Source organism: Dendrobates tinctorius, unplaced genomic scaffold, assembly GCF_039654945.1.
Source record: "Dendrobates tinctorius isolate UK_male_01 unplaced genomic scaffold, ASM3965494v1 ptg000060l, whole genome shotgun sequence".
In the NCBI taxonomy this organism is placed as follows: domain Eukaryota; kingdom Metazoa; phylum Chordata; class Amphibia; order Anura; family Dendrobatidae; genus Dendrobates; species Dendrobates tinctorius.
In genome coordinates, this window is record NW_027361728.1 from 44,714,967 (window position 1) to 44,742,241 (window position 27,275).

The 27,275-nt window shown below is 44.1% G+C and overlaps 1 protein-coding gene across 6 annotated transcripts in view; it reads left to right on the forward strand.

Moving 5' to 3' along the window:
- Positions 1-26,892, forward strand: part of ZBBX (zinc finger B-box domain containing) — a 346,983-nt gene extending 320,091 nt beyond the window's left edge. For all 6 annotated transcript variants that reach the window (XM_073578937.1, XM_073578938.1, XM_073578941.1 and 3 more), the window contains 2 exons: positions 12,518-12,620; positions 26,481-26,892. In XM_073578937.1, coding sequence (XP_073435038.1) covers positions 12,518-12,620; positions 26,481-26,577 — 200 coding nt within the window. In that variant the 3' untranslated portion in view covers positions 26,578-26,892. The remainder of the gene's footprint in view (positions 1-12,517; positions 12,621-26,480) is intronic.
- The last annotated feature ends 383 nt before the right edge of the window (positions 26,893-27,275 follow it).

Genomic DNA, 27,275 nt, shown 5'->3' on the forward strand with positions numbered 1-27,275 from the left:
TGGGGCAAATGGGGGGGTGATTTGAACTTTTTTTTATTTTTTTAATTGTTGTAAAGCCATTTTTTTTACTTTTTGCATGCTTCAATAGTGTCCATGGGAGACTAGAAGCTGCGGTTGACAGCGGCATTTAACGGGTTAACAGCCACGGGTGGATCGTGATTCCACCCACGGCTATTAGGGGCACATGTCAGCTGTTCAAAACAGCTGACATGTGCCGGAAAAGATGTAAACTCAGCACCAGAACCCACATCAAAAGGAGCGACACGACATGCGCAGTAGATGTACAGCAAATTTCGTGAAGGGGTTAAAGCAGGGCCTCAACTATGGCTCTTTTTGTTTTCTCTTTTATGTCTAGTGTTAACATCGAGAAAATTTTGCATGTTTTTTTTCTTCATGTCTAGTGTTCACATCGAAAAAATCTTGCATGTTTTATGTAGTGAATGTGTAAAATTGAAAAATGCTTATTGAAATAAGCAACTTTGCAATTCACTTGTTTAATTCTATTGCTGTGCAATAGAAGCTGGAACGGAAATGTATCCTCTTCAGCGATGAGGTTTATCTTTTGTTTTGTATGCAATGATAGCCAGAGATTGGTATGGAGACCACATGTACAATACCATAAAGCGGCCTTTACAAGAATCATCACACAGCCCCTTCTCCCAGGATTTTGGTCTGGATCAGAGTAATGTAGCCCTACACCACTGCATTCCACTAACAGCTTGGCGTTAAATTGATTTGGTTGTAGAACTAGGGGTAAGACCATTTCTCCAAAGTGTCCCAGGTGTCGTTTTTCAATGCAATACTGCACCACTTGTTGCTCATGCTACTGTGAGCAGCTTGCATGGTTTGAACATGCTACCATGGCCTGCAACGTCTCATGATTTGTTTTGAGCATATCTGGGACATCATTGGTTAACAATTGCAAGTGAAGTGTATTCAGCCCGACAAAACATTCATTGGACAATATTAATAACCTGATTGATAGCATGCCATAAGTATGCATGGAGAGCCTGTTTGTTGGGCTCTCCATGCTTGTGTTGTGACAGTGAAACAGCCATGACAGGAGCAGCTGTGGCGCCGGACAGCTGACTAGCAGGAGCGATCCAGGTAGCCGGGTTCCCTCTAGCTTATTCGGTAAGCGCTATAGCTTGCTGAATAAGGAGGGAGCTGAACAAATTTGCCCATCTCTAGCCATGAGTGGCTTGACACAAGGAATGTCACACTTGTAGCCCATGTCCTGGATACGTGTGTGTGTGTGTGTGGTGGCTCTTGAAGCAATAACACCAGCAGCAATCCACTCCTTGTGAATCTCCCCTACATTTTTGAATGGCCTTTTCTTAACAATCCTTTTAAGGCTGCGGTTTTCCCGGTTGCTTGTGCACATTTTTCTTCCACACTTTTTCCTTCCACTCAACTTTGCATTAATATGCTTGGATACAGCACTCTGTGAAAAGCTAGCTTTTTTAGCGATGATCTTTTGTGGCTTGCTCTCCTTGGGTGTGTCAATGACTGCCTTCTGGACATCTGGCAAGTCAGCAGTCTTCCCCATGATTGTGGAGCCTACTGAAACAATCTAAGGGACCTTTTTAAACACTTAAAAATCCTTTGCAGTTGTTTTTGTTATTCTAATTTACTTAGATAGTGACTTTTGGGTTTTCATTGGCTGTAAGCCATAATCATCAAAATTAACAGAAATAAACACTTGAAATAGATCACTCTTTTTGTAATGACTCTATAAAACATATAAGTTTCACTTTTTGTATTGAAGAGCTGAAATAAATTATCTTTTTGTTTATATTCTAATTTTGTGAGAAGCACCAGTACATGCTGTGTGTATGTGTGTGTGTACAATATATATATATATTGTAAGATGGCCGCCGGATGGGTCATTGAGGAGATATGTATCATTGCGACTGGTAGCTTCGGAGCTGGGACTGTCCGGGGGAAACTTTGGAACCACCCAACTGGATTTAACTCTAAAAGGGCTTTGATAATGTGACGGTGCTAAATAGGGTTGATCACACCCGATACCCATACTTAGCTGTAAATGCGGAGTTACTATACCGGGTCACCAAGATGAGATGGGAGGTAATTGAGCAGTTACTGGTGCCAGGACCATAGAGACGCAAGGTGTTAGACATGGCCCATACACATGTGTTAGGTGGTCATCTGTGTTAGAAAAAACCCAGGAACGGATCCTCCAGTGGTTCTATTGGCCAGGTTGTCACCGAGAAATCTTAATTTATTGTAGGTAATGTCCCACCTGCCAGCTGACCTCCCCAGTGGCCCACTTCTGTAGCCTCTTAGTGCCCTTGCCTATTATTGTGGTGCCAGGTGATTGTATAGCCATGGATCTAGTGGGACCCCTTGTCAATTCTGCCAGAGGGCATCAGTATATCAAGGTGGCACTGAACTATGCTACACGGTACCCAGAGGCCATACCACTACGAAACTCCATCAGGTTTATTATCTGGGAGTTGGTCCATATCTTTTCAAGAACAGAGTTGCCTAAGGAGATCCTAACAGACCAAGGCACCCCATTCATGTCAAAGGTGATAAGGGAATTGTGCAAAACCCTGCAAATAACCCAACTCCGGACCTCAGTCTATCATCCACAGACCGATTGCTTGGTGGAGAGGTTTAATAAAACCTTGAAGGCCATGTTGAGGAAGGTCATAGAGAAGGACAGCCAGGACTGGGACTGTCTACTATTGTACCTTCTGTTCTCCATCAGAGAAGTCCCACAGGCCTCTACTAGATTCTCCCTTTTTGAACTATTGTATAGCTAACACCACCATGTGCTCTTCGACTTAGCAAAGGAGACATGGAAGGCAGAGTCTACACCCTACCGGAGTGTAATCAAGCATGTGGCCCAGATGCAAGAGAGGTTTCCTGAGGTGATGCCCATCATGAGAGAACACCCCCTCAAAGCACAATAGGCACAGTCAAGGGTGTATAATAGGTGAGGGAGAGACACTTCAACCCTGGGGATCTAGTACTGGTGCAGGTACATATGGTGGAGAGTTAATTCCTGGCCATGTAGCATTACACCTACAAAATAGTTGAAAAGGTTGGAGATGTCAGCTATAAAGTCCACCAACCAGGGAGAAGGAAGCCCTACTAGGCATACCACATCAATGTGATTAAGCGATGGCGAGATAGGGAGCCCGTGGAAGCTCCATGTTTGGTGGCTAAGCCTGAAGCTAATGTGGAAGAAATTAAGGTGGCAAAGACGCTGTCAGGTGCCCAAAAGCAACAGTGCCAAGAGTTGCTACATTGAAACAAAGACCTGTTCTCCAAACTACCAAGCTGTGCAAAGATTATAGAGCATGAGGTTCTGACAAAGCCTCATGTCCGGGTCTACTTGAAGCCATATTGGATTCCCAAATCCTGCCGAGAGGTGATATCGATAGAAGTGAAGCTGATGCTGAGCCTGGGAGTCATGGAAGAATCAAAGAGTGGCTGTACCAGTCCAGTCTTAGTGCCGAAACCAGATGGAGAATGGTAGTTTTTTTTTTTTTTTACTATAGGAAGCTGAATGAGGTCTCTAAGTTCCAGACATTCACAATGCACCATGTCAATCAATTATTATTATTTATTTATATAGCACCATTAATTCCATGGTGCTGTAACATGAGAAGGGGTTACATACAAAGTTATAGATATTGTTTACAGTAAACAAATTTGCAATGACAGACCGGTACAGAGGGGAGAGAACCCTCTCCTTGCGGACTTACATTCTACGGGATTAATTGAGAGGCTAGGACCAGCTCGATACATTACTACTCTTGACCTCACAAAAGGGTATTGGCAAATTCCCATGTCCCAAGATGCCAAGGAGAAGACTGCCTTTTCAACGCCAGATGGATGCTTCCACTACACAAGGATGCCGTTTAGGCTACAAGGAGCTCAAGCCACATTACAGGGACCCATGGACCAGATCCAAGCTCCCCACGAGAGGTATGCAGCAACCTACCTGAATGACATTGTGATCTTCAGCCAGGATTGGGAAAGCCATCTGAGCAAAGTCCTGACGATACTTGATGCTCTACAGAAGGCGGAGTTTTCCATAAATCCAAAGCAATGTGCCATGGGAATGGAGGAAACTAAATACTTGGGCTAGGTCATAGGCAGTGGTGAAATAAAGCCCAAATAAATAAAGTTGAGGTGATCAAGAGTTGGCCACAACCCCTCTCAAAGAAGCAGGTTAGAGCATTCCTGGGCATTGTGAGCTATTACCGCCAGTTTATCCCGAACTTCGCCATGATAGCTGCTCTTTGATGGACCTTATTAAAGGGACAAAGTTGGCTATCTCTAAGTGGTCTCCAGAAGCTGAGATGGCTTTTCAGGAACTGAAGCTAGCCCTGTGCAAACAGTCAGTGCTGCTGGTACCGGATTTCCCCAATGATTTTTGGTCCAGACAGACCTGTCAGATGTCGGGATGGGCGCTGTCTTATCACAAGAGGTGAATGGGGAAGAACACCTCATAATGTATCTGAGTCGGAAGTTGTCATCCTGCAAGAGGAATTACTCCATAGTGGAGAAAGAATATCCATCAAGAGCCATCAAGTGGGCATTGGACACTCTAAAGTACCACCTCTGAGGTAGGAAGTTCAAGCTAGTGTCAGACCATGCCCCACTGAAGTGGATGGAGAAAAAGGGACCAATTCCCTAGTGACCATATGGTTCCTAGCACTTCAGGATTTTAATTTCCATGTGGAGCATATTCCAGGGAAACTGCATGGCAATGCTGACGCCTTGTTGAGAGTCCACTGTTTGATGGCAGAAGGTGCCAGAGGGAGATATTTAGGATGGCTGCCGGACGGTTCCTTGAAGGGAGATATGTATCATCGTGGTTGGTAGCTTCGGTGATGTCAGCGTGGAAACCATGCTAGAGCACATATAGTGCTGAGAGACTTAATAATCTTTATTTTTTATAACATATTCTGCAGCGCTTTACAGTTTGCACATATTTTCATCACTGTCCCTGATGGGGCTCACTATCTAAATTCCCTATCAGTATGTCTTTAGAGTGTGGGAGGAAACCAGAGTGCCCAGAGGAAACCCACGCAAACACAGGGAGAACATACAAACTCCTTGCAGATGTTGTCCTTGGTGGGATTTGAACCCTGGACTCCAGCGCTGCAAGGCTGCAGCGCTAACCACTGAGCCACCGTGACTTATTAGACCATTCCTGGGCCGGGTTTTATGAGCAGTCAAAAGAGATGGGTGGGAATGACTGCTCACATCACTACACCAGAGGCGTGGTTTGGCAGATAAAATGGAGACCAAGTGTCTTATTCAGTGTCTGGGTCTTGAGATGTGTGAATCTCCTGTGTGTTGGTCTGTGCTAAGGCCTAAAGAACTGGACACTATCTTGAGCCGGTGACCTCGCTATATTGTACTTCCTTTTTACTTTGTGTTTTCACTTTGTGCCAGAAAAGTCTGTTTTTTTGTTTGCTTCCCTGAGCGATTTATGCAGTCTTAATGAACCTGCCTGTACATTTCAGCAATGCCGCTTCCTGTGCCTACCTCAACCACAGTTAATAAATATATATATACAGTGGGGCAAAAAAGTATTTAGTCAGTCAGCAATAGTGCAAGTTCCACCACTTAAAAAGATGAGAGGCATCTGTAATTTACATCATAGGTAGACCTCAACAATGGGAGACAAACTGAGAAAAAAAAATCCAGAAAATCACATTGTCTGTTTTTTTTTTCATTTTATTTGCATATTATGGTGGAAAATAAGTATTTGGTCAGAAACAAAATTTCATCTCAATACTTTGTGATATATCCTTTGTTGGCAATGACAGAGGTCAAACGTTTTCTGTAAGTCTTCACAAGGTTGCCACACACTGTTGTTGGTATGTTGGCCCATTCCTCCATGCAGATCTCCTCTAGAGCAGTGATGTTTTTGGCTTTTCGCTTGGCATCACAGACTTTCAACTCCCTCCAAAGGTTTTCTATAGGGTTGAGATCTGGAGACTGGCTAGGCCACTCCAGGACCTTGAAATGCTTCTTACGAAGCCACTCCTTCGTTGCCCTGGCGGTGTGCTTTGGATCATTGTCATGTTGAAAGACCCAGCCACGTTTTTCATCTTCAATGCCCTTGCTGATGGAAGGAGGTTTGCACTCAAAATCTCACGATACATGGCCCCATTCATTCTTTCATGTACCAGGATCAGTCGTCCTGGCCCCTTTGCAGAGAAACAGCCCCAAAGCATGATGTTTCCACCACCATGCTTTACAGTAGGTATGGTGTTTGATGGATGCAACTCAGTATTCTTTTTCCTCCAAACACGACAAGTTGTGTTTCTACCAAACAGTTCCAGTTTGGTTTCATCAGACCATAGGACATTCTCCCAAAACTCCTCTGGATCATCCAAATGCTCTCTAGCAAACTTCAGACGGGCCCGGACATGTACAGGCTTAAGCAGTGGGACACGTCTGGCACTGCAGGATCTGAGTCCATGGTGGCGTAGTGTGTTACTTATGGTAGGCCTTGTTACATTGGTCCCAGCTCTCTGCAGTTCATTCACTAGGTCCCCCCGCGTGGTTCTGGGATTTTTGCTCACCGTTCTTGTGATCATTCTGACCCCACGGGGTGGGATTTTGCGTGGAGCACCAGATCGAGGGAGATTATCAGTGGTCTTGTATGTCTTCCAGTTTCTAATTATTGCTCCCACAGTTGATTTCTTCACTCCAAGCTGGTTGGCTATTGCAGATTCAGTCTTCCCAGCCTGGTGCAGGGCTACAATTTTGTTTCTGGTGTCCTTTGACAGCTCTTTGGTCTTCACCATAGTGGAGTTTGGAGTCAGACTGTTTGAGGGTGTGCACAGGTGTCTTTTTATACTGATAACAAGTTTAAACAGGTGCCATTACTACAGGTAATGAGTGGAGGAAAGAGGAGACTCTTAAAGAAGAAGTTACAGGTCTGTGAGAGCCAGAAATCTTGATTGCTTGTTTCTGACCAAATACTTATTTTCCACCATAATATGCAAATAAAATGAAAAAAAAAACAGACAATGTGATTTTCTGGATTTTTTTTTCTCAGTTTGTCTCCCATAGTTGAGGTCTACCTATGATGTAAATTACAGACGCCTCTCATCTTTTTAAGTGGTGGAACTTGCACTATTGCTGACTGACTAAATACTTTTTTGCCCCACTGTATGTATACACACACTGTATATATACAGTAAATATATATATATATATATTTATTTATTATTGTGACATGGTCACTGGCAGGGTGGTAGAAGGGAGTTATGTGTCACTACGCTTAACGGCGTCAGTGATATGAAACCAGATCATTTTTTTCTCCAGCACACTACGTGTTGTGAGGGTTAAGTTGCATAAAAGGGCTGGTTTTATGTGGACCTTCATAGAGCGGGTGGGAAAAGGTCCACTTTATCTCCCCTGGTACACCTGTCAGGACCTGCGTGAGGTCATGATCATGTGATCAATTACATGATGGGAATCACAGGCTTAGGTTTAAATAACCGAGCTCTACAGGCAGTCTGTGTTCAGCTAGCCAGGAAAGAGGAGTCTCCAGAGGCTTTGTGGCTCGTCGGGCACAGACTGAACCTGTGCTGCTCCAGAGCATGGTGCCGCCTGCAACATGCAGACTGTGTCGCAGCATTGTTGTTTTTTTTTCCTTTTGATTGTTTTGTTCCTGTGTTAACCAGAAACGCTGAGTTTTGTTCCCATGAGTTGGTTTATGCTGACTGATAATAAACCAACAAGTACTTAAAGAGACAGTGTATCCATTTTTCCTACCTCTCTGTGCCGCCTCGTGAGTGAACTAACCCAATATATATACAGGACTGTCACTAGGATTTTCGGGGCCCCATACTGGCAAAATTTTGGGGGCCCTCTTGACACTCCACCCAGGCTCCACCCCAGCCCTGCCTCCAACCCTCGAACTGTCCACAGTCAAAAGATTTTTTAAGCCACCACCACGACAAAGTAGACTCTTTTGGCCGGGCCCTACTTTACTTTACTCTAACATTTAGACATTTGTTAAAATATCCAATACATATTTTGCATTATTATTTATTTTTCTATTTTTAAAATGACCAACAATATCACATACAGGCAACAAATATCACTACACCATGACCAGACACCATATTACCGCCACATAGTGACCTATAATACCACATACAAGGAGCAAATACCACCGCACCATGTCCAGACCGCATATTACCACCACATGATGATCAGTAATACCACATACAAGGAACAAATACCACCACACCATGACCAGACCACATATTACCACCACATAGTGACCAAATAATAACACAATAACAAATACCACCACACCATGGACGGACAACATATTACCCCCACATAGTGTCTGAATGCTACAATACTGTCTAGTAATAAAAAAGCACAATACTAATATTACCATAAGTGCCATTATACACATGAGATCTGTACTTAGTATGCAGTGTCTGTGTACAGATAATACAGTGATCACCGTGTGACATTATACCCAGAAGCTCTGTATATAGTGTATAGTGTAAAGGTAATACAGTGATCACTGGTGACATTGTACACAGGACCACTGTATATAGTATACAGAGTATAGTGTCAGTGTACGGGTAACACACTGACTCACCAGTGACGTCTCTAGGTGAATTCCTTCATCTTCGCTTTTCATCTTCATCCAGCACAGACCGCTGTCACTTCTTCCAGCCAGGGCTCATCTCTGCAGGAAATATCACAGTTATCTAGAGCACCGCTTGCAGAACACATTACTTATTTTTTTCCCAAATTCTAAACTACACCAGATGAAGAAAAAAAGGCGACAGTGTTGCTCTGCACAGTAACAGGACCACCTCCCTCATTTAAAAGAGTATCCTCAAAAAATAAAATACATCATTGCAGTAATATCCCTTAATTATCCCCTATGGTAATAATATTCCCCATCCTGGCCTCCGTGTGTCTCATTCCTGGCTCCAGCCATATGTTCTCCCATCCTGTCCCCATGTGATGTCCCATCCTGCCCCATATGATCTTCCCCATCTGCCCCATGATCCTGCCCTATCTGTCTCCATCGTATCCATCCTGCCCCATGATCCTGCACATCTGTCCCATGATTTGCCCCATCTGTCTCCATCGTATTCATCCTGCCCCATGATCCTGCACCATGTGTCTCCATCCTGCTCCATCTGTCTCCATCCTGCCCCATCCGTCTCCATCTTTCCCCATGATGCTGCATCATCTGTCTCCATCCTACCTCATATTCCTGCTTCCTGTGTCTCCATTCTGGCCCCTGTCTCCATTTTGCCCCTTGTCTCTCATCCTGCCCCGTGTCTCCCGTCCTGCACCCATGTCTCCATTCAGCCCCTTGTCTACATTCTGCACCCGTGTCTCCCATCCTGCCCTCGTGTCTCCATTCTGCCCCTTGTCTACATTCTTCCCCCATGTCTCCCATCCTGCCTCCGTGTCTCCATCCTGCCCCTGTGTCTTGACCCTGCCCACGTGTCTCCATTCTGCCCCCGTGTCTCCAATCCTGCCCCGTCTCCATTCTGCCCTGTTTCCATTCTGCCTCTTGTCTCCATTCTGCCCCCTGTCTCCATTCTGCCCCCTGTCTCCATTCTGCCCCCTGTCTCCCATCCTGCCTCTGTGTCTCCTTCCTTCCCCCGTATCTCCATCCTGCCCCGTGTCGCCTATCCTGCCCCGTGACTCCCATCTTGCCCCGTGTCTCCATCCTGTCCCCGTGTCTCCATTCTGCCCCTGTGTCTCCATTCTGCTCTGTCTCCATTGTGCCCCTTGTCTCCATTCTGCCCCCAAGTTTCGCATCCTGCCTCTGTGTCTCCATCCTGCCCCCATGTCTCCATCCTGCCCCTTGTATCCATTCTGCCCCTTGTATCCATTCTGCCCCTTGTCTCCATTCTGCCTCTTGTCTCCATTCTGCCTCCATGTCTCCATCCTGCCCCCATGTCTCCCATCCTTCCCCCGTGTCTCCATTGTGCCCCGGGCAGGATGTAAGCACATGGTCCATGTGTCTCCATCCTGCTGGTTAAATATATTGTGGCTTGCCGATTTCAATAAAAAAAAAACCTGTCTCTTTACCTGGCCGCGTTCCTGCGGCGATGATCTCTCCAGGTGTTCCAAGCGCGCACTTGCTGGCGAATGACAATGACGTCATACGCCGGCGATGTGCACCCTGACGTCGGCTGCCAGCCTCCAGTTGGCTGGCGGCTTTAACTATTGTCGTGCGGGCCCGCACGGCAATAGAGTAACTGAACCTGCTGATCGGGCCCCTTACACTGCTTGAAAAAGGTTCACTTTTTGAACCAAAACATCGCGTTCATGGGCTCAATAAAATAGCTCTTATTCACTCCAAAAATGGTGTGCTGTTCCTGTTTTTCGGATTCCTACATATAAAGTGTAGAACACTTATATATAAAAGTATAGAACACTGCCTACCTAATTGTACTATTTTTCTGACTACATTTAGGAAATTACATAGCTTGGTGTTTAGGGGCTTCAGCAGTCCAACTGATTTTATATAAAGATCTTTATTATGTGCTGGACCATATTACCGTTGATAAATATTACAGTGTCAAATGGAGACTTGACCACAATTGATAGATGTAGACAAAGCCTGTGACATGGCTAAGTATTAGTATTACTTCACTGCATATATTCTGCTTTCTTTTTATTATTCTTGTAGAAAGCTTCTTGGCTATAATTAAACCACGGTACTATTTTTTAATTTATTCAAATTAGCAGTTTTCTCAAATTTAATGTGGGTGGAAGTGTAATGTATAAAAATTAGGTTCAGTTTAGCATGTTATTAATGCTATTCTATTCACTGCTGAAATATGTGTGAAAAAGAAAATCCACAAATTCTAGGCTGAACACCACACATCATGCGTTTGTCACATTAAAAACCGCCTGCACTGACAACCACTGAGTACGAAAATGAGTTAAAGCAGTTTTTGTATATTGCTCCTTGCCACTTTTTCAGAACAAGCAGCTTTTGGCACAGTAGTAAACATTAGAAATATATGAGTGTAGCATTGTGCTGAGTACAGTGTGCTGAAGAGACGTATTGTTTTATAAATTGTCCATCAAATCTTTTGAAATAGAAAAGTCTTAAGGGAAATACACGCAATGATAAACTGATGACTTGTACGCAAGGTTTTTCTGCACCTGCTTGCCATTCTTATTGTTCCCTTGCCAGTGAATTATCTGCATAGAAACTGTACTATACTGTAATACTTCAGTGGCATGGCTTTATTCGAAGCAGAAGTACTCGAGTAGGTAGATACATGCCGTGGATCGTAAGAGACAACAAAGGTGTATGTAAGGAGGAGGAAATTCTTTATAGAATTTGCATTGAGGCATAAACCCATCCTTACTAATCTTCAATCTTACTAATCTTCAACCTCTCCTGTTCCCACTATGTCCTGATTCCCTGCTGTCCCTGAAGTTCCTTCTCATTCTAGATGGACATGTGATCATGAAGCTAAGCCCTGCAGCAGTGGTATCCCAAGCATTACATGACCTTCTGGTCCAGAAAAAAAGTACAGAACTTGTCTTTGTTTTTATTGGTCCACCATATGGAATTGTGACTGCTGTAGTCACTCATTGGCTGCAGCTACAAGGTCACACCTCTATCCAGATTAAAGAGAAAGTGCATAAACCGGTGAGGAACCTAGGAAGCATTAGAATGGGAGTGGCAGGGGATCAGTAAAGTGACATGAACTTATCATAGTATTTTCAGTATTTTGCAAAAATGTTAAATAAAATGTTTCAGCTGCTGGAAGATCCTTTCAAACTAAACCTCTGCTTGAATGTATGGTAATATGGTCCTTTAGTCCTTGTTGTCTTTACATGTTTTGACCCCCTTCTAATTAGCCGTAGTAAAGAGCCACTATAGAGTCCCCCTCCCCTCTGGAGTAATCAGATCATTTATGGAATATGCTGATGACAAATCCCTAGAAGATTAGCTAGATGTTTCCCAGATGTAAATGTATGAACACTCACTTTCTTTGGTCAGTTTCCGAATATGAAGCCTTTATTCATTCATTTGGGTCAATGGAAATCGAATTAAGGAGTTGTATTTCAGAATGTCATCCTTCCTTTTGATATAAGGGAAATAAGACAAAACACTGGCAATGTGAATTTTCACAGGTTTCTCATTTTTCAGCAATTTTTTTCCAGTCTCTTAGATGGATACACATTTCAATAAGGCATGTATACTTTTCTGGCTCATGTGTCATTGAATTGTTTAACATGTTTATCACTTCCCGAACATTACGACAACTTCTATGAGAGATATAACTATGAAGGTAAAATGTGGACAGGTCCCTGACAACTTCTGTGAGAGATATAACTATGAAGCGGCCTAACAGAATTGAAATAAAACGAGTGGGAAAACAAAAGAGACTGTCCTCTGTATATTAGGATGAGATTTTGGTTCCAGATGGGTTTCGTGATTGTCTGCTATACTTACACACTTCAAATCTTGAAATGAAATATTATTCTGTTACAGGTAATAGGAAACTTCAGACATCAGCAGTTAATTATGATTCCTTCCAGTTGGCAAGACATGGCCAAAGATTAGCAAACTCTGAAGATGAAGTGCCTTTAAGTAGGTGAGTATAATTAATCTTCATCGGGTACCTGTCTACATTTTACCTTTTATGAATGTATTTATGTGAGTGAATGGCTGGTTTTTGCAATTAAAATTCCAAAAATGGAAATTACATAAATTGTTAGCTAAGGCACATTGGAAGGAGTGATAAATCAGAAAATTAATTATATTCCTGTTTGATCTTTAGTGATTATCTACAGAACAGTCTTAATTTCATTCTCCTGTCTTCTGTGTTCTGAACTTATTTTTAGATAGGTGGACATTTATGTCTTCTTCTAGTGAGCTATTAGGACTGACTATAGAAACATTAAAAATTGACTAAAGTATAAGACCACATTGTCCATCTGGTTTGCATTATATTTTTTCTTAATATTATTTCCATGAAAGAATAGGTATAGCTTCCCAGATATGTTAAAAATTCACTTACCAGAGCTTATCACAATGCAATAATGTGCTAAACAATTTGGTCCAGGACATAGTAACATAGTTTTGAAGGCTGAAGGAAGACCTTATGTCCATCTAGTTCAGCCTATTTTTAGTGCAGCTGTTCTGCATTGTTGATCCTGAGGAAGGCAAAAAACCCACAGAGTAGAAGCCAATTTTCTCCATAGGGAAAAAAATTCCTTCCCCTAAGCTGGGTCAACCATCTACCTATAATATTCTGTTATTCGTAACCTTCTATACTGTTACTCACAAGAAAAGCATCCATTCCTTTCTTAAATTCATTCAGTGAGTTGGCCATCACCACTTCCTCAGGAAGAGAATTCCAGAGCCTCACTGCTCTTACCGTGAAGAACCCTCTTCTATGGTGGTGCAGAAATTGTCTTTCCTCCAAACGAAGAGAACGCCCCCTTGTTCTTGTCACAGTCCTTGGTACAAACAGTTCATTGTAGAGATCTCTGTATTGCCCTCTGATATACTTGTACATATATATTAGGTCTCCCCTAAGTCTTCTCTTTTCTAGAGTAAATAGACCTAATTTTGATAACCTTTCTGGGTATTGTAGTGAACCAACTCCATTTATCATTTTAGTAGCCCGCCTATGAACCCTTTCAAGTTCAGTAATGTCTTTCTTGAGCACCGTGTCCAAAATTGCACACAATACTCCAAGTGTGGTCTGACGAGTGATTTCTACAGAGGGAGAATTATGTTTTCATCTCGTGTCCCCAGACCTCTTCTAATGCATCCCATGACCCTATTTGCTTTGGTGGCAGCTGCCTGACACTGGGCACTCCAATTTAGCTTCTTATTGACTAAGATGCCTAAGTCTTTTTCCATGTCTGATTTCCCCTGCAGTTTCCCATTTAGTGAGTAATTATAGCATCTGTTTCTCCTTCCCATGTGCATAACCTTACACTTATCTGAGTTAAACCTCATTTGCCATTTTTCAGCCCAATTCTCCAATTTACTCAAATCTGTCTGTAGTTGCAAACTGTCCTCCTTTGTGTTAACTATCTTACATAGTTTTGTATCATCTGCAAATACTGATATTTTACTGTGTAAGCCATCCACTAGATCATTAATAAATATATTAAATAGTAGGGGCCCAATACAGAACCCTGTGGTACCCCACTAGTAACCCTGGCCCAATCTGAGTATGCACCATTAATAACCACTCTTTGTTTTCTATCACTAAGCCAGCTACCTACCCATCTACACACATTTTCTCCTAGCCCAAGCTTTCTCATCTTACTTACCAATCTTTTATGTGGGACAGTGTCAAATGCTATAGAGAAGTCGAGATAAATGACATCCAATGATTCTCCTTGGTCCATTTGAGAGCTTACATCCTCATAGAAGCTGATCAGGTTAGTTTGACAGGAGCGATCCTTCATAAATCCATGTTGTTATGGAGTTAAACATTTATTAACATTGAGATATTCCATAATGGTATCCCTTAGAAACCCTTCAAAAATTTTACCCACAACAGATGTTAAGCTTACCGGCCTATAGTTTCCAGGTTCCCTTTTACACCCCTTTTTGAATATTGGTACCACATTTGCTTGCCGCCAATCAAAAGGAACAGACCCTGTTTCTATAGAGTCTTTAAATATAAGGAATAGAGGCCTGTCTATCATATTACTTAACTCCCTTAATACCCGAGGGTGAATACCATCAGGGCCTGGTGATTTGTCAATTTTAATCTTACTAAGGCGGTTCTGCACTTCTTCCTGGGTTAGGCAGGTAATACTTAATGGGGAGTTTACATTATCACTCTGCATTTCCCCTGGCAAATCCTTTTCCTGTGTGAACACTTTTGAGAAAAAAGTATTTAAAACATTTGCTTTTCCCACATCACTCTCTATGATTTCACCCTCATTGATCTTTAAAGGGCCGACACCATCAATTTTAATCTTTTTACTGTTTATATAATTAAAGAATAGTTTGGGGTTTGTTTTACTTTCCTTAGCAATGAGTCTCTCAGTTTCCACTTTTGCTAAATGTATTTGTTTTTTACACATTTTATTTTTTTCTCTATAACTTTTTAATGCTTCTTCATTGCCTTCTTGTTTTAGCTTCCTAAATGCCTTGTTCTTGTTATTTATTGCCCTTTTTACATCCTTATTTAGCCACATTGGTGTTCTCCTGTTCCTTAACCCTTTTATTTCTGTACAGTATAGCTAGCTCGCAGTGGGTGTGTAAAACTGATTTAAATATTTCCCATTTATTTTCTGTGTTCCTATTTTTGAGGACATTGTCCCAATCAATTCGGCGACGGTCCTCTCTAAGCTGATCAAACTTTGCTTTCCTGAAATTCAGCGTTTTTGTAACCCCCTTCCAGGGCACCTTACTGAAGGACAAGTGGAATTGTATTATATTGTGGTCACTGTTCCCTAGGTGCCCATCGACTCGTATTTCTGTTATTCTATCTGGCCTGTTGCTTAAAATTAAGTCCAGAAGGGCTGTCCCTCTAGTTGGGCCCTGCACAAGTTGTGACAGATAATTATCCTTGGTCACTGACAGAAATTGGTTTCCTTTCTGAGATACGCAGGTTTCAGTTTCCCAGTCTATGTCGGGGTAGTTGAAGTCCCCCATAATAATCACCTCATTGTGATTTGCTGCTTTGTCTATTTGTTTCAATAATACATTTTCAGTGGTTTCTGTTATATTTGGTGGCTTATAACAAACCCCTATGAGGATTTTATTACTTTTCTCTCCTTGTATCTCCACCCATAGAGACTCCACCTCTTAATTTCCCTCTTGTATATCTTCTCTTACTGTGGGCTTTAAAGTGGACTTTATATATAGACAGACTCCACCCCCTTTCCTTTTTTTTACGATCGCTCCTAAACAAATCATATCCTTGCAAGTTAGCAGCCCAGTCATAGCTGTCGTCTAACCATGTCTCAGTTATTCCTACTATGTCGTATTTTTCCTCATACATTACCAACTCCAGATCTTCAATCTTATTGGTCAGGCTTCTTGCGTTGGTCAGCATGCAGGAAAGAAGTTTTGCTTCATTTTTCTTAGCTTCCTTCTGAGTACCCTGTCTTGGGTCCTCTTTACCACATTTAGTATCCTTGATTAGTGTGACGAGTGTCAGCTTACGCTGAGTCGTTCTTCTTAGAAAGAGTGGACCCTCTGGGTCGTGGTACCCACCCACCTAGGGTGAGCTGACCTAATGAGAACCACCCCCTATACAGGGAGTGTCAGGGGCAAGACCAAGGGGGTGAGCCATCACGGCAGCTGGTGTAGACGGCCAGCTCAGGGAAACAAGACAAGGCAAGACGAGTCGTTAATTCAAAGAAACTTCATTAAGGAAGACTTCAGGTACAACAGGTGCAAAACGTGGACACACAGAACATAAGGCAAGGTGCGTGCAAGAGCACGCCAAGGTCCAAGACTTGAGGAACTCTTCAAGGTGCAACAGGAGCAAACGTGAACACACAGAGTTCGTGGAACAGGGTGCGTGCAATGGCACGCCGAGGTCCAGGCATGGAACGTGCAGATGGTACGCCGACATCGGACTCCAAACAACAGTCCACGATCAACCAGGGCATCAGGTTTTGTAGCTCAGAGGATGATCGGCAGGACCCAGACATCCAGAAGTCAGCCAGGGTTCCATGCAAGGAAACAAGATAGAGTTAGTGACATGGTGCGTGTCAACGGAAACGCCAGGATCAGGTTCACAGAACAGAGACCTGCGCATGCCAAGGGGCATGCCAGGGACGGGTCAGGTTCACAGGACGGTGGTCTGCGCATGCCAAGGGGCATGCCAGGGACGGGTCAGGTTCACAGGACGGTGGCCTGCACATGCCAAGGGGCATGCCAGGGAGAGGCACAGAGTATGGTGGCATCGGAATCCAAATGCTGGCATCGACCGACAGGGTCCAGGTATCTGGCTACGGACATCAGCTCCGGACATCAGGCTGCAGTCATCTAGGTCCGGACCTCTGGCAGCGGTCGGCAGGTTATGGAATCCGGCAGGCAAACTAGGGGTCAGAGAAAAGCAAAAGAGACAAAGGCTTTGGGCAAGAGTAACACGAAAAGGCACAGTGCGAGAACCAGCGTGAGTGCAAGGAAGCACAGAGACCACGGCTGGGAGCACCGGCAGGTGGTACCGACGATGGCAGTTGCAAGCGGGTACGACTAGAGGTGGCACCACTGCGGGGCCACGCAGCCAGACCACTATAGCACTGGACGGGGCACGGCTGAGGCACACAGGCGAGCACGGCTAGAGGCAGCACGGCTGAGGCACACCAGACAGGCACAGGTGACCAGGCACGTGCACAGAGGCACAGAGCCACAAGGCAGGGCTAGGCAAAGGGTACAGGACAGAGCCACATGCGAGACAGCATGGCAAAGCCTTGTACGAAATGTGCAAGAGGGCACGAAACAACAGGGACAAGACAAAGAACGAGGCAGAGACCTGCGCATGCGGAGAGCATGCCAGGGACAGGGACAGTCTAGCAGCGGAGCGCAGGCCGAAGCCCAGAGCCGGGCCAAGGCAGGGCCTTGGGACTAGACAAGGTACAGAGCAAGGCCTGCACGTGTAGAGACACGCCAGGGAGAGATTCAGAGCGGAGGCCTGCACGTGTAGAGACACGCCAGGGACAGTCTAGCAGCGGAGCATAGGCCGAAGCCCAGAGTAGGGCCAAGGGAGGACCTTGGGACTAGACAGGGTACAGAGCGAGGCCTGCACGTGTAGAGACACGCCAGGGAGAGGTTCAGAGCAGAGGCCTGCACGTGTAGAGACACGCCAGGGACAGGGACAGAGACGGAGGCCTGCACGTGTAAGGAGACACGTCAGGGCAAGGTACAGAGACGGAGGGCCTGCACGTGTAAGGGCACGTCAGGGCAGGGTACAGAGACGGAGGCCTGCACGTGTAAGGACACGCCAGGGCAGGGTACAGAGACGGAGGCAGGGTACCTGAAGCCACAAAGCAGAGCGAGACATGAAACAAGGACAGAAACAGGAAACAGAATCAGAGCAAACAAGGACTACAAGGCAAAGCAGAGCAGGGACAAAACATGGCATGAAGGACAAACACTAGACAAGACACAAGACCAGAGACGGAATACGAGCACGGAGCATGTGCAGAGATGCACGACAGAGCAGAGTGCAAGGGCACAGAATAGAGGGAGAGCCCCACAGACCAAGCAGCCATGCAGGGACACAACATAATACTCAGGCCCGAGCATAGGAAGGGGCGGCCTGATATAGGGCATAGCACCTCCTCTTCCAGGTCAGGACCAGGGGAGCACTTCCGGGTTCAGATCCACAAGATAACAGAGCGCAGTCACATGATCAGAGTTCCAGACATGACGAGACGACTGCAGATCCAGTGCTGAAACCTAGACAGGTCACATGATCAGAGTTCTAGACATGACGAGATGATTGCCGAACCAGACAGTGCAGGATCTTTAGGAAACGTCACAAGATCAGGGTTTCAGACATGACGAGAAAATCACAGAAGTCAAAGCAGAAACGCTGGCATCTTGCAGCTCAGACATGAGGTGAGTGTGCACACTGCTCTAGGAAACATGCAGGATAGCAGACAAGATATACGCATGCACATCGCTCCAGGAGTTCTTGAGACAAAACAGACATGGCAGACATGGCGGACATGACAATTAGTTTGTCCTTCTGCTGCATGTTCTTGTCTGCTGTTTTTCCTCCCATCCCCTCTTCTTATAGTTTAAAGCCCTCCTGATGAGTGTGGCAAGTCTTCTGGCGAATGTGTGTTTCCCACACACTCTGGTACAAATTGGGGAAAAAGTTCCATACATGTTATGCAACAGATTTATTATGTGATATTTCTGGAGCCTGCCTAGTCAATTTTGAAAATGACCTAGGAAAAGGAACTTGTATAGGTACAGGGAAGAGAAATGTTTCTGACATATCTAGCAATATATAAATAATTTTCCGCATTCATCACTATGAAAAGAATAGGGACAGTTTGTGTCCATCTCGTTTAGTTTTGTCTTGTTTAAAGGGGTTGTGTACTACTAAAAATAAAAACAGTACTCACCTTCCAGGCTGATGCCATTCCTCCATTTTCTCCCTGTCTATAGCTAAGCTGTCAGCTGTGACATTCTCGCACTGCCTCACTATCCAGATTCAAGACAAAATTACTTCATTCCCTGCATCTGCTTTTACAGAGACTATGATAGTACTTCCTGATTTGCTGCGCTGTACCTTGTGATGTGATAACTCTAAGGCATTATGGGTAAACCTGCCAGATGTGGTCTTGTAAGCCTTCTCTAGCCTCCTCACCTCGCCCCCTGTCTGTCGGTGTTCCTTAAGGCTCTGTCCTAGGACCCCTACTATTCTCAATCTACACCTTTGGCTTGGGACAGCTCATAGAATCCCACGGTTTGCAGTACCACCTCTATGCCGATGACATGCAGATCTACCTGTCTGGACCCAACCTCGCCTCCTTACTGACTGAAATCCCACAATGTCTGTCTGCTATCTCAGCCTTCTTCTCTGCTCGCTTTCTCAAACTGAACATGAACAAAACAGAATTCATCATCTTTCCCCCATCTCACTCTACCCCTCCACCAGACCTATCCATCAATGTCAATGGTTGCTCTCTTTCTCCAGTCCCGCACGCTTGGTGCCTTGCAGTGATCCTCGACTCTGCGCTCTCTTTCAAACCACATATCCAAGCCCTCGCCTCCTCCTGTCGCCTCAAACTCAAAAATATTTCCCGGATCTGCTCATTCCTCAACTACGAAACCACAAAAACACTAGTGCATGCTCTTATCATCTCCCGCCTCGACTACTGCAACCTCCTACTCTCTGGCCTCCCCTCTAGCACTCTGGCTCTGCTCCAGTCCATCCTACACTCTGCTGCCTGACTAATCCACCTGTCTCCCCCTATTCCCCAGCCTCCCCCCTATGCCCAGCCCTTCACTGGCTTCCTATTGCCCAGAGGCTCCAATTCAAAATCCTAACCATGACATACAAAGCCATCCACAACCTGTCTCCTCCATACATCTGTGACATGCTCTCTAGGCACCTACCCGCACGCAACCTTCGATCATCTCAAGATCTCCTTCTCTACTCCCCCCTTATCTCTTCTTCCCACAACCGCATACAGGACTTCTCCCGCACTTCCCCCATACTCTGGAACTCTCTGCCGCAACACATCAGACTCTCACCATCAATGGAAATCTTCAAGAAGAACCTGAAGACCCACCTGTTCCGACAAGCCTACAGTCTGCAATGATCCTTGGTCTACTGAACCACCGCACGACCTGCTCTACCCTCTCCTACTGTATCCTCACCCATCCCTGTAGACTGTGAGCCCTCGCGGGCAGGGTCCCCTCTCCTTATGTACTTGTGTGTGCCTTGTCCTACACATGTTTATTGTACCTGTCTATATTTCCCCTTTTCACATGTAAAGCGCCATGGAATAAATGGTGCTATATAAATGCATAATAATAATAATAATAATAATAAATAGTATCTTCTGCAAAATGTCAAATGGCAGTGACCATTTTAGGTGAAGGACACAAAGAGTTGCAAATTGCTTGAATTTTTCGGGATAAGCAAATTCCTAAAACTTTTCTTATGAAAGAATTATTATTATTAAAGAATTATTATTATTGTTCATTTTTATAGCACCATTTATTCCATAGTGCTTTACATGTGAAAAAGGGGCATACATAGACAAGTACAATAATCATGAGCAATACAAGGCACTCACAAGTGCAGAAGGAGAGAGGACCCTGCCCGCGAGGGCTCACAGTCTACAGGAGATGGGTGAGGATAAAAAAGGGAGGGGGTAGAGCTGGTCGTGCAGCGGTTCAGTAGACTGAGGATCACTGCAGGTTGTAGGCTTGTTGGAATAGGTGGATCTTCAGGTTCCTTTTGAAGGTTTCCTTGGTAGGCAAAGTCTGACGTATTGGGGTAGAGACTTCCAGAGTATGAGGGAAGCACAGGAGAAGTCTTATATGCGGTTGTGGGAAGAAGAGATAAGAGGGGAGTGGAGAAGAAGATCTTGAGAGGATCGAAGGTTACGTGTATGTAAGTACCGGGAGACCATGTCACAGATGTATGGAGGAGACAGGTTGTGGATGGCTTTGTATGTCATAGATATAGTTTTGAACTGGAGCCTCTGGACAATAAGAAGCCAGTAAAGGGCTTGGCAGAGAGGAGAGGCTGAGGAATAACAGAGAGACAGGTGGATTAGTCGGGCAGCAGAGTTTAGGATAGATTGGAGTGGTGCAAGATTGCTAGAGCAGAGGCGAGAGAGTAGGAAGCTACAGTAGCCGAGGTGGGAGATGATGAGGACGTGTACAAGTGTTTTTGCAGTTTCTTGGTTAAGGAATATACAGATTCGGGAAATATTTTTGAGTTGGAGTCATGAGTCATAAATGTATTCATGTGCTTAATGTATTCATCAGGGTTTGACCCTTTTCAAGAAATCTTCATTCCTTGGTGCAGGTTGGTTTGAAAAAAACGCTTTTCTAATTTTCACTAAGTTCAGCCCTGAGTTAGAGCCACTGAGCGCTCTGATTGGCTGCCGCTCTGTCAATGTGCTGTCAGCGACACAGCCAACGCTAGACACCAGGAGCAGCAGTGGAGACTCAGAGCTGGACCCAGGAACAGTGGGTTTTTTCACACTATACTGAGCTGGAGGATAGAGATTTACTGAAATGAGACAACCATCTACTTTATTTGCATGTAAATCCTAACATTTCCCTAAGCCCATTTGTGAACTAAAGTCCTATTTGATTAATGGATAATGCTCCCTATCTAAACTTTTGGTCTTATATTAACCTTGAAAGTGACTCTTATACCAAGAAAACATTATTTACCAGATGCCCAAACTCTTCCTATGGTGGTATTTCTATGTGAATTTAAATAATTAAAAGCAGCTATTATCAAATTAATATAAGCAAATGTGCAGATGTAAGCCATTGTATATCTAAAAAAAAGTTTGAGTAGCAAGCAAAATTCAGGGAGGTCTCGCTGTGCCAGATGTCCTTAAGTACTAGCTTTTTAGAATTACTATAAATTCATGATTTCTAACTTCTTACTTTAAAATTTGGCTCTCGATTATCATGCTATCATGGGCTTTCCTATACAGTCTATAATAAGTTTGATTGAGAATTATGTTCAGAGAGATAGTGAATGGGCTATATATAAAAAGGAATTTGATTAAGGAATGTGATAGGCCGCCCTAAACAGATGTGTTTTTAGGGTGCGCTGAAAACTGTGTACATAGTGGTTAGTCCTAATTTCTTGGGGTAGAGCTTTCTAAAGAATATGTGCAGCTCGGGAGAAGTCTTGGATCCGGGAGTGGAAGGTGGGATTAGTACGGATATTAGTCGAGAGTCGCTTGGGAGTGTACCGAGCGGAAAGGCCGATAAACAGAAATGAGGGAGGAGATGCAGAGGGGTGCCACACTGTGGAGAGCTTTGTGGGTGAGAACAAAACTAACTAAATTGGATCTTGTAATGTATGGGCAGCCAGTGTAATGACTGTCACAGTGACATGATCCATTCTTGGATCTGTGGCAGAGTCTGAATTCTCTTTTATAAACCTTTTTCCTTTCAGGCCCTCAGGGGTTAATATGAGTTTTTGCCCCGGGTGGCCGCTGGTGTTACTACAACTGTAGTTGGTCGGCTGCTGGGTTTTTCCCCCTCCGGTGGCTGCTGGTGTTACTACAGTTTTAATTAGTCAGCAGGTGGTGACCCCCTCTCCTTCCTATAAAAGGTCATCAGCTGCTGCAGCTCCCTGTTGGTAATATTGGTCATTCACTAACCAACCTTTCTGAAGAGAAGAGCTATCTGGAGCAGTGCTGTTTCAGCTTATCTGGAGCCTTTGTGCTTCTGCTGGAAGCTGTGTCCGGGTGCTTTTCTTTGTGGTCCGGTCCATGACTGCAGAACAAGCTAAGTGCCTGTCTGTTGTTTTCCCTGGTGTTTTACTAGTACAGCGGTGAGCACCTGTGTCCGCACTTGCCAGTTCCCTAGTAAGGAATAGGTGCAGGGCAAGTGAGCGATTGAGGTATCCTGGTCAGCAACAGGTTGAAAGAACCTGTATAGGGAACGTGAGGAGAGTTTAGGGCTCTTCCTTAGGAGAGTGCAGGAGGTGTCCACTTCCCCGTTCCCTATTATAGGGCCCACCTTTGTAATTGTTTCCCCGGTGTCTCCTTGTCTGTCTTGTAGATTTGTGACTGACCGATCGTCGGGCCGCGTCACGCAGAGCCAGACATACTCTGACACACAGAGTGGAAGGGTACGAGTACCGATTAGCCAGATAGATGACCCTGGCTGATGCATTAAGGATGGACTAGGGAGGGGAAAGTCGAGTGAGGGGAAGCCCAATTAATAGAGAATTGCAGTAGTCAATGTGGGAGTGGATCAGGGCAACAGTGAGGGGTTTTGCTATTTACATCATGAGAAGGGCAGATTCTAGAGATGTTCTTCAGATGCAAGCGAAAAGGGGGCAAGAGATTGTATATTGGAGGTGAATGAAAGATTGGTGTCAAACGTAACACCTACACAGCGCACCTGCTGCCTGGGCGCTATTGTGGTGCTACCCATGTAGATGGAGATGTCAGATTTAGGTAAGTTATGTAGACGGCGGGAGAAGTTCAGTTTTGGAAAGGTTGAGTTTCAGATAGCAAGTGGACATTATGTTGGAAAATGCGGACAGACATTCATTAGTGTTCTGTAGTACAGCCGGGTTAAGGTCAGGGGATGAAGTGTATAGTTGTGTATCATCAGCATAAAGATGGTGCTGAAAGCCAAATTTGCTGATGGTCTGTCCAGTTGGGGCTGTGCAGAGAGAGAAGAGAAGAGGGCCAAGTACTGAACCCTGAGAAACCCCAATAGTGAGTGCAAGAGGAGACAAAATGGATCCAAGAATGATACACTGAAGGAGAGGTCAGAAAGATAGGAAGAGAACCAGAAGAGAGCAGTGTCCTTTATGCCTTTTGATTGGAGCATAGAGAGTAGGAGGTAGTGCTCGACAGTGTCAAAAGCTGCAGAAGAATCAGGAAGAATGAGCAGAAATCAGTCACCATTACGTTTTGCTGTCTAAAGGCCATTGGTTACTTTGATGAGTGCAGTTTCTGTAGAATGTAGGGGGCAGAAGCCAAACTGATGGATCTAGGAGAGAGTGAGTGGAGAGGTAACGGGTAAGGTGGGAGTAGACCAGGTGCTCCAAGAATTTAGAATTGAATGGGACATTGGAGACTTGTCTGTAGTTATTTGTACAGGATGGGGCAAGAGAGGATTTTTTTTAATAATGGTGTAATGATAGAGTGTTTGAAGGAGGGTAAGATACCATAGGAGAGGGAGAGATTGAACATTTTTGTTAGATGCGTTGTAACAACTGGAGAGAGAGACTGGAGTAGGTGTGAGGAATGGGGTCAGTAGTGCATGTTTTAAGACGAGAAGAAGAGAGGAGCCTGGAGACTTCTTCTGTGATGAGGTCAAATGTGGAGAGTGAGCCAGAGGAGATGTGGAAAGGGATGGGAGTCACAACACTTGGTGGCTGGGAACTGATTTCCTAATGGATATTTTCTATTTTCTCTGTAAAGTGGGAGGCCAGATCAACAGCACAAATGTCTGTGATAGGGGCCTGTGCTTTTGGATTGAGGAGGGAGTGAAAGATGTTTAAGAGTTTTTTTTTGGGTTGTTGGATAGTGAGAAGCTCAGGGTGGTGAAGTAGGTCTGTTTGGCAAAGTGAAGGGCAGAGTTAAGGGTTCTTAGCATAAATTTATAATGGATAATGTTTTCTGGTGTGCAAGTTTTTCTCCATAGATGTTCAGCACTCCTAGGGCATCGCTGTAGAAATAGATTTTGCGATGTGAGGCAGGGCTGTTTTACTTTGTGTTTTTAGGTTTTGAGGGTGAGGGTAGCTGCTTGGTGCAGGGTTCTTCTGAGAGTGTCATTATAGTAATTTACAGGCAAATCAGGACAGGAAAAAGAGGAGATTGGGGACAATGATGAGTGTAGGGAGTCTGTAAGTGTATGAGGGTTAATGAATTGTAGATTTCTGATTGTGTAATAGGTAGGAGTTTGCTGGGGTGGCCGAGGATTTGTGAGTGTGAGGGAGAGAATGTTGAGATCAGAGCGGGGAAGAGATGAGTTATCAAGGGTGTTATGGTCTTTGTGTGTCTCAGAGGTTGAAAGCTGTGAAAGGCCAAGAGAAGTGGTTAGATAGAATCTGGGATGCAGATGGGGAGGTGGGGCTGTTTTTGGGGATGTTGAAGTCTCACAGGATAAGGATAAGCTTCAAGTTATGCAACTGATCATGCACTTGCTCGGTCTAAAAAAATATTAGGTAAGAATTTTTAAGATACCACAGTATATAAGGAAATTGGTACAATTGAATTGCCTCACAGTGCATATAACACAACTTCACTCAAAACCTGAAAAATCAGACATAGGTGGTACTTTCAATATTCCCGTTTTTCCAATACCATATTAACAGGGGCGCTGGAAGCTGAAATCCAAGATGCTGTTTGCTGAAATCCAATCACAGCTAAACTAGCTCAAAAGTATGCAGACCCCAGCAAATGTCACCCGGTAACTCAGCATTCTGGAGCTTTGGGAAATTATGAAACGGGATGAAGGTTTTAGTGGCGTTGGGCTGTAGGTGATTTGTGCTATATGAGACAATTTTAACCTTGTCATTGCTTGTATACATGTATGTTGTCTCAATATAACATATTATTTCATTTTTTTAATAATCAAGCTTAAAAGAGTATGTTTGTCTTCTTTCTTCAGGAGCGCATCGGTTTTCTGTTGCCTAGTTGCTGGGAATGGTGCTCTTCTGAAGAGTGACAGTTCAGACCAGCAGTATGATTATGCCGCAAGTCTGAATGGTGTGCTCTCCCATGCTGCTATCTGAGGCAGCTTTGTCTGTGCAGCGTGAGAGTCGTGCTGGCCCTCCATAATCCGGTCAGCTTTAGAGTGGTGCTTGCTAACTGAACAGCTTACAACTTACAAGCTTTTTCTCCTTGTCTAGGAGACTCTGAGGTGTACTGACATGTAGCGAGCTGTACACTACAGAATTAAAAATCTGTCCATTTGTGTGAACACAAGAGGTTTTTAATAAGAAGTATGGTAAATTGCTAATTGATTTTACAAGCGTTTTGCAGTTTTAACCATTAATGAACATGCAACAACCTTTTTAACATTATTTTAGCAGGCCTGGACAGAATTAATGAATGCTGGAGTTAGTTCAACTCTTTTTCGTCCAAATTCACAGATGTCAGAAACTTAAAATATATACTGTGCAATGGATGTCCATGAAAAGATACCGTGTGTTAGTCACTTCTTAGACACAGTTGGTTTCCAGGTCACATTTTAGGAGCACAGTATGATTTGTATTGTGTGGAATAGAACTTTCTCTTCTCATACTTTCTTTTTCATATTTTTTGTTTCTTGTCAGATTGTCCCTGCACACTCTGCAAAGCTGTGCTGTAGAAAGTGAATCGGATGAAGAGAAGACCCTGCAGGACAAGCTTAATGTATTGTCACTTCAATAGAGCTTTGCACCTTGGTGCAGCTAAAAAATAGCACATGCTGTCAATTTCAGGCATTTCAAATATTAGATAATTGGTTATAACCATTGCTGAACATGTTTCCTACTAGTTTGTCTTCTTTCCTAAGTGCCTGTGTGTTGCTTTCTGCACATTGACATGGCACTGTACAGTGTGTACCCTGATGAACAAACGCAGTTGTACACATTTTTTGTTAGTCACACTGTTAATGATCATTGCTGAACTACATCTTATAATTGTAAAGGTGCATGACATTGTGTTCATTCTGTCTTGATACAATAAAATTGGAACTATATTTGATACAGACTTAGTATTTTTTCATTCTTACATGTATTGCTATTGACTATTAAATGACAATTGTAACTAACAAATTATAGCTGCGCTCTGAAACGCTATAGTATGTAAACATTGAATATTTGAAATTGGAACTGCATTACTGCCATAGAAAACATGTTAAAAAATCAAGGTACTTAGTGCATAAATTGGGTGATTCGTGTCAGCCCTACAGTGGCGGCAAGGCTTACCCCTTTGTTGGGACCCTACATCTAACATGATGCCTCTCCCGGGCTAAAAGCCTACAATTATAGGGGGCGGTAGGATCAAGCTCTATTTAAAACCACACATTCTGGGCCTTCAAGTCACATTTGGCTCCTCAGTGACAGTTTACGGATCACTTCATTATA